Here is an 8,239-nt window from a genome sequence, read left to right as displayed (position 1 = left end):
CTATCTTAGGTCTCTGAGAGATAGTTACTTGATCCTAGTTATGCTAAAGAAGGACTTCACATTCAGTAATAGCACATATTTATCATTTCATACCTAAGATAATGGAAGATCCATAAACACTAATTTTTTCACCTTGGATTATTATTTAAAAAATCATATTCTACTGGAAACAAAGAAATTATACAATCTTTCTAGTCTCTTCACTGTTATAAGTAAGAAGTTATCTAACACAATGAATAAATCATTACATCGCCTTATAAATCTAAAAAGTTTTATTTAACTAACAAGCATATTGAACAAAATCAGTCTGGGGGAAAATTAGTTGCTTCCTAATTAGTGGAAAATAACAACATATGTCGGGACAATACATCCAACAGAGTGTTGTAGAGTTCGATCCAAACTTCTGTACAATTTGGCTTATGCTCTCTCATAAATTCTGGTAGCCGTGACACCTTTCATGATACATTCCTAGACACAAAAATAAAGATTGGTAAATCCTCAGGACCAAGCCACTTAGTGTGTTGTTGTTATTTACTAATTGTCTTCTCCAATGGTGGGAAGGAAACAATATTCATCAAAAGATATTTGTCCTGGGATCCTCCCTATGCCTCATATTGTAATAAGCTAGGGAGACTGAAAGATCAAGATGTAAGTCCCACCCCCAGAGAAACTTACAATCTATATGTTGAGTGGAAACATAATTAGAAATGCACAGTACAAAATGGTTCATATTGGAAGAGGTTAGGTGGTGCTTCTGGGTGATAGTATGCCTGGGCTAAGCGTAAAAGCATAAAGGGCAATTGCCTGAGTGAAACCATAGTCTCAATAGAATAAACCTTTTGTACTACAATTGTGATTATCTGTTTCTCTGGGTAGAATATATCATTATGAGAGGACCTAGCAGTAGAATCCAGAACTAAGTAGCTTGAAGATACTCACCACCACCAACTTATCATCTACTATTTTTCTGTTTATGGTGGTTGTCTTTCCATCCCACTTCTGCACCTGTACCAGGGCGCCTCCATCTAAGGTTATGGTGCTCTGCGGGCATAATAAAAATTGATTACAATAGTGGAGAAAAATAAAATTTAAAAATAGAGCAGCTTTATTTGGAGGAATATTTAGAGGTCATTAATAATTCTAAATTATAAGAAAATATTTCAATGAGAAAAAACTAAGTACCAAAAGCAACAGCATACACAATTACACATGATATAATAGTACACAAATATGCATTTGAAAAAACACCCGTGGGAGTTCCCATCGTGGCTCAGTGGTTAACGAATCCGACTAGGAACCATAAGGTTGCAGGTTCGATCCCTGGCCTTGCTCAGTGGGTTAAGGATCAGGCATTGCCGTGAGCTGTGGTGTAGGTCGCAGAGGCGGCTCGGATCCCGTGCTGCTATGGCTCTGGTGAAGGCTGGTGGCTACAACTCGGATTCGACCCCTAGCCTGGGAACCTCCATATGCCACAGGAGCGGCCCTGGAAAAGGCAAAAAGACAAAAAAACAAACAAAAAATACTGTGAAAGAACATAACATAATAATTTTATGTTGAGGTAGTAGTATTATGGTGATTTTTTTCCCTCTTTCCCCCACTCTTCTATAAGCGTTTTCTACCACCGTTATGTTAATTCATTTCAAATACTGGTATGACAAAAAATAAATTACATCAGTCATTTTTTGAAATAATAAGGACAACTTCATAAAAAGAGGTAAAATTCAACAACTAAATCTTAGGCAACATGGTTCAGATCTAGAAGTCAGGGATCTTTGGTCTATGAAGGAGTGATTTTCTTCCTTTTACAAGGTGGCTTCTTATAAGCAGCAGTCTTTTAGGAACCAGGATTTACTCTGCTCTAGTTCCTTATTCCTCACCTTGACTTTCCTGTCATCTGCAGTGACTTCATCAAATTCCTGGCCCAATTTGAAGGCAATCTCAGTATTTTTAAAGGTACTTTCTGATCTAATGGTGATCATATCCCCATTCACAGTGATGATCAGGTTGGGTTTGGCCATGCCAGCCACCTTCCTGGTGGCAAAGCCCACTCCTATAGTTGGGAAAAGAAAAAGATCAAGTTTACAATTTTCTCTCACATCTTTATCTAAGAAGGAATGTGTGTGTGTGTGTGTGTGTGTGTGTGTGTGTGTGTGTGTGTAGATGGATGCACATGTGCATAAAAGGAGGAAGACTTCAAGAGTTCCCCTGTGGCTCTGCAGGTTAAGAATCTGGTGTTGTCACCACTGTGGCACCAGTTCAGTCCCAGGCCCAAGAGTTTCTACATATCACAGGTGAGACTAAAAAACAAAAACAAAAAAAACCCCCAAAAACGGGGGGGGGGGGGAGAAAGTCTCCTGAGAGTTTCTTAAAGGTCTTATTTAAACATCTTCTGCAGGTAAATAAAGTAGGCTAATACTTAAAGAACACTTGAAGCATGATACGATGTAAGTCCATTCTTTAAATTTCCCCCTCAGGGTTTCAGAAACAACTTCTTAGGAGATTCATTGTTACTTTTGAACAAGAATATGTACAAAGATTCTCCTGGAACATATGTTTCAAAAGCCGCTACACTCTCAATTAACTGGCCATCTCAACAATGAGGGCAACCACTTGTCACTCAGCTCATGACACACTTGGGCCACATTGACCTTGGCTTCTTAGTTAACAAAAATGATCTAATCCTGAGTCAAGGAAAGAATTCTCAGTAGTATTTTGGGGGCCTGATATAGAATTACTCAATTAAAAATGAATCTGTTGGGGTATCCAAAAATCCCATTTCATGGCATTTTCTGCCAAGTCTAGTTTTCTTGGCTTTTTCCAAATTACATGCAATGAAGATTTTGATTAATTTTCCCAAAACCATTTCCAAACAATATTTCCTACATTCATTACACTTTAGAATAAGGTTGTTTCCAATAAATTATAGAAAATATTAAAGAGGACTTAGGCATCGATTGTGAAAACTTTAAAATTTAAGAAATTACTGTTGTAGTAAGTTTAGAAATTAATCCTTTGATTCCCAATCGCTTAAATGGAAAACTCCTCTATTTAAAAGAAGAGGAATGTATTTTGCATGTGTGACAGGCATGGGATGAATAATTTACAGCCCATCACAGAGAGCACTACCTTGCTGACACTGCCTATGTTATACAAAATTTATGATTGTCATAAATGTGTTGGATTAAAAAAGAAAACATGTGCACAAATCTAAGCTGCTTCTTTGACTAAAGGCTACTAATAGATACCAAAGTTTAGAAATAGAAGGGATCAAGGAGGGGAATATTGTGCAGAACAAGCCATGGCAGCTCTGATTTAGCTCCTTGTCTGAAAATGGGAACAGGTAGAAAGATAATATGTTGCTCCATCAAGCCCTGGCTCTTCTACAAAATAAGACATCAAAGACAGAATGAATCAGCGTCGTGAATGGATGCAGAGTGGAGTGTGATTCCAGATGGGACGAGCTTAGAAAAATCGTACTTTCCACTTTTTTGCTTCTGTCCTCATCTGGCTGATGAAGGCAATATCTGCTTACCATAGGCAATCAATTAAACCAGCTAATTTCAGGACATAACTTTTTGTCTTTCATTATCATTAACACTTTATAATTTTAAAACAGCATGGTCTAAAATTTATATACAAATACTAACAGTGTAAAATGTTTCTAAAAATCAGCAGTTCAATAATCTCAGATCCTGGCATATCTGTATCAGTACATGTTAATTTGTTTATTGAATTACAACTAGTTGTTATTTTAGAAAGCTTGGTCTCATTCGTGCCAAAGTCCCTGATTACCCTCTTGCCTATAAACAAGAAAAACAGTAGTTACAGACAAAAAAAAATACACCATAAGGTTTAGAAGAAGCTTAACTCTTGAGATTTAGGGAGTATGCCATAACCCTTAAAGATATTGTGAAAAAAAGTCCCTCCCCAGTTTTCAGCCCCTGGATACACCTTGTTCATGATGAGGGTGGCTACCAGAGTGACAGATATCTCACCTCTCCCTTGCTTTGCTTCTGTCACTATCGGGGAACACACAAACAATGTCAACAGAGTCTCAAAACCCGAAAGCCTCCATTATCAACAATACTATGCCATCTCATGTAATTTTTAGTCAAATACTTCAGATCTTTAAGGAACATATTTTCTGAAATTAAGATTTTGTTCTCCCCTTAGATAGTCACACACTTTAATAGATTGACCTTAAAACAATCAAATAATTGGTTAACATATGTTACTCAAAAAATTACATTAAGATGACAGATACAATGCTTTCAGTTTCCAGTGGAAAATACTGCATGCTAAGAAGCAAATATAGTTTTATTTCCAAGTTACTGCTTAGTTTATATGCAAAAGGAATGAAAGAACAAGAAGCAAAGAGCCAAGTAAGCCAAAGATACCCAGGTTTAGCAATCAAATAAAATCTTGTCATTTCTGCACATTATAACAATTCATTTATATCCTTTTTCATATCAGTTCACCTTTAAGGAAGCATTAGTTGTGACTTTGGTCTAGAATGTTTCTAGAAACAAGTGATTCTCAGTTGTTACTTTATAGTCTCTATACAAAAAGCAGTACTTCATGTCTGGCTGGTGCTTCCAGAGTGAAAAACAGCCATAAATTACTCTTCCCCAGAGAAAAACTTGTAAATCCAGCTATCCCATAATGTATTTCCTTACCCACTTCTTTCATGTAATCATCAAAGTTTTCACTGGAGACAAGTTTCCAGGTACCTACAAATGCATCACACATTTTGTGAGCACTCTAGGATTATTCTTCAAGGTGAGAAAGAAGCCGTAACCTTCAGGAAGGTGCAATGACTCTCTTCAGTCCAGATAACTTCCTTTTAAAGATGCCCAGAACATGTGATCTTAGGAGTAACCAATTAGGAACAATATCATATCATTTCCACCATTACTAGCCTCTGCAGTTTTTCTTCTGAGTCATGTTTTTAATAGAAATTTCTCAACTTTGGTTCTCCCTGGCAACGGGTCATTGGACTTAGAGTACAACTTATTTTTAGCCGTTAAGAAAATATTTTAAACATTTTCGTTCTGACCATTTAGTGTTCGGCGCATTGAATTTCCTCCTATTATTTTCATACATATTTATCCCAGTGTGGAGTAGAGCAGGCTTATTATCATGGGGTAAATTTTGACTCCCTTTTCTGAAGTCTTTATTAAAATTACAATTGTGTGGTTCGTTAGAATTGAGGAATGTAAGAATTACCTTGAATATTAAGTTATTTGCAGAGGCTTTGGGGAACAGTTTTATCTTAAGAATTACCTGGCAATTAAAACAAAATGAGTAATGGCATTTCAAAGTAACCGAAGCTTCTCATTTCAAATATTTGGGATGGATTTAAAAAAAAAAAAAAGAGTAAATCCAATTATCCACTGTGATCTGGACAGTAGATTTAATTAATAATGATAATTAAACCTCAATGAGAGGATGATGTTGCTTTTCACGGACCCCTTAAAAAAATAGACCCCAGTCCAAAACATACTTCCCATACTGAGAAAATTCATCCAATTCCTGAACTATATCATAAGCTCTAAATTTATCCAGAGCTCAATGGTGTTGCTTTCCTTAAAAATAATCAGAAGTGGTTTGGTCACAAGCCATCAAAATCTAATTTCTTTCTCTCACATGGTGAAGTATTCCTGAGGATGCTTTTCTAAAATAATTATGTATTTCAGCCCCCTCCCCCACTTCCTTCCCTGTACCAGAATGATGGGAGATATTCACATAAATGTACCCAAATTTCAGGAAAGAAAAAAAACAAATTAAAATATTACAGAGTGGTGAATCTCTACACCATGTATTCAACTGAGCAGTATCTGCATCAAAGAATTGATTTGTCAGTATCCTGAAATCTTCCCAGAAATATTTGAGACAGAGCCTTCTGTAAACCACAGGATTTTCTGGAGGAAAGCAAGTTGCTATGAAAAATTGATAAAGTCATGTTATAGTAGTAATTTTAAGTGTTGCATATGTTAATGGCACAGTAACATATGTTTGCTCACTCAGGACTGTTGCTTAGAGATATAGACTGTGGGTGGTGTACGTTTCCCCATGGGCTTTTGTTATTATATATTCATTGAACAAGAAAATAAAAATGGGGAGTTCCCATTACGGTTCAACAGTAACAAACCTGACTAGTAACCATGAGGACTCATGTTTGATCCCTGGCCTCACTCAGTTGCTTAAGAATCCGGTGTTGCCAGGAGCCGGGGTGTAGGTCACAGACACGGCTCGGACCCCACATTGTTGTGGCTGTGGTGTAGGCCAAGCTGTGGCTCTGATTTGACCCCTAGCCTGGGAACTTCCATATGCTGCAGGAGAAGCCCTAAAAAAGCAGGGGAAAAAAGAAAAGAAAGAAAGAAAGATAGGAAAGAAAAATGATCAGTCTTCATCCAGGGATAACAATGTTCTAAACTAATAATGGCTTTTATTTTTTGTTTGCTTGGTTTTTAGCTTATGTTCTAAGACAATTGTTTTTAAAGAAGTTTTAAGTTTACAAAAAACGTGAGAGGAAGTACAGAGATATCTCATATACACCCTGCCCTGACACAAGCATAGTCTCTCCTATTATCAACATCACTCACTGGAATGGTGCATTTTTTCCTAATGATGAACCTACACCAGCACATCACAATCTCCCAAAGTCCATATTTTACTTTAGAGTTCGCTCTTGATGTTGTATTCTCTATGTATTTGGACAAAAGTATAATGACATATGTGCATCCTTATAACATCATACAGAGTATTTTTACTGCCTTAAGAATCCACTGTGCTTTGCCTGTTCATCTCTCTCCCACACTCCTGCTCTCAACCCCATCAAACCACTGCCATTTTTACTCTCTCCATAGTTCTGCTTTTTCATATAATTGGGAGCATACAGTGTGTAGTAGCCTTGTCAGATTGGCTTTTTTCACTTAGTAATATGCATTTAAGTTTCCTCCATGTTTCTTCATGGCTTAAGAGTTCATTTCGTTTTTAACAGTGAAGAATATTCCATTGTCTGAAGGTACTACAGTTTATTCATATATTCAACTATTGGGGCCATTGTGGTGGTTTCCAAGGTCTAGCGATTATCAATAAATCTGCTGTAAACATCCACATGCAGGGTTTTCTGTTTGTTTGTTTGTTTGTTTGGGGGTCCTTTTGGTTTTTTTGGCCACCCCTAGGCATATGAAGTCCCTAAGCCAGGGATCAGATCCAACCCGCCATTGCAGCCTAATCTGCATCTGTAGCAACTCCAGATCCTTAACCCATTGTATTGGGCCAGGGATTGAAGGTGCATCCCAGTGCTCCAAAGCACTGCCCATCCCATTGCACCACAGTGGGAACTTCCACATGCAGGTGTTTGGGTGGAGATAGTTTTTACTTTCTTTGGGTAAATACCAAGAAGCATGATGGGGTACGAGAATATTTAGTTCTGTAAGAAACCATCGCACTGGCTTCCAAATGGGCAGCACTATTTTACATTCCCAGTAGAAATGAATGAGTGTTCTGTTGCTTCACATCCTCAGCAGCACTTGATGTTGTCAATGTTGTAATTTTGGCCATTTTAACTGGTGCTATCTCATTGTTTCAGTTTGCATTTTCCTGATGACATAATGTGGAACATCTTTTCATATGCATATTGGCCACCTGTATATCCTCTTTGGTGAGGTGTCCATTAAAGTCCATAGACCATTTTTTCAATTATGTTGTTTCTTATTTTTTAGTTTGAAGAGCTCTTTGTACATTTTGGATAACAGTCTTCTTTCCAATGTGGTTTTTGTAAATATTTTTTCACAGTCTGTAAATAATGGTTTATTTTTCAAAATATATGCTGGTTCTTTACTTTTAATAACAAACTGCTTCAGACAGATTTTCAAATGATCATCACATTGAACATGTGTGTATTGTGAGACTGCTATTTAAACATTTTTTTAGAGATGGGCTATTCAATACTGTAGTTTCTAATCACATGTGGCTCTCAAATACTTGAGACATGCTAGTGTAACTGAGACCTTAAATTTTTATTTCACTTAATTTTTTTATGCTTTCTTTTATTTTATTTTTTTTTTAATTTTTTTTTAATTTTCCCACTGTACAGCAAGGGGATCAAGTTATCCTTACATGTATACATTACAATTACATTTTTTCCCCACCCTTTGTTCTGTTGCAACATGAGTATCTAGACAAAGTTCTCAATGCTATTCAGCAGGATCTCCTTGTAAATCTATTCTTT

At 36.8% G+C, this 8,239-nt stretch overlaps 1 protein-coding gene across 1 annotated transcript; it reads right to left on the bottom strand.

Moving 5' to 3' along the window:
• Window positions 1–15: 15 nt before the first annotated feature.
• On the bottom strand, window positions 16–4,819 carry FABP4 (fatty acid binding protein 4). The gene is given in 4 exon segments (NM_001002817.1): window positions 16–468; window positions 940–1,041; window positions 1,878–2,050; window positions 4,677–4,819. Coding segments are annotated over 4 exon segments (399 nt in total). The 5' UTR covers window positions 4,750–4,819; the 3' UTR covers window positions 16–417.
• Between the last annotated feature and the right edge of the window lie 3,420 nt (window positions 4,820–8,239).

The sequence above is a fragment of the Sus scrofa genome, chromosome 4, assembly GCF_054392235.1.
Source record: "Sus scrofa isolate SSC_HxYL_T2T_F1_AM1 chromosome 4, Sscrofa_HxYL_maternal_Yorkshire_Landrace_v2.0, whole genome shotgun sequence".
Classification (NCBI taxonomy): domain Eukaryota; kingdom Metazoa; phylum Chordata; class Mammalia; order Artiodactyla; family Suidae; genus Sus; species Sus scrofa.
Note: the sequence above shows the minus strand (reverse complement) of the source record. Positions and strands in the feature narration are given on the sequence as shown.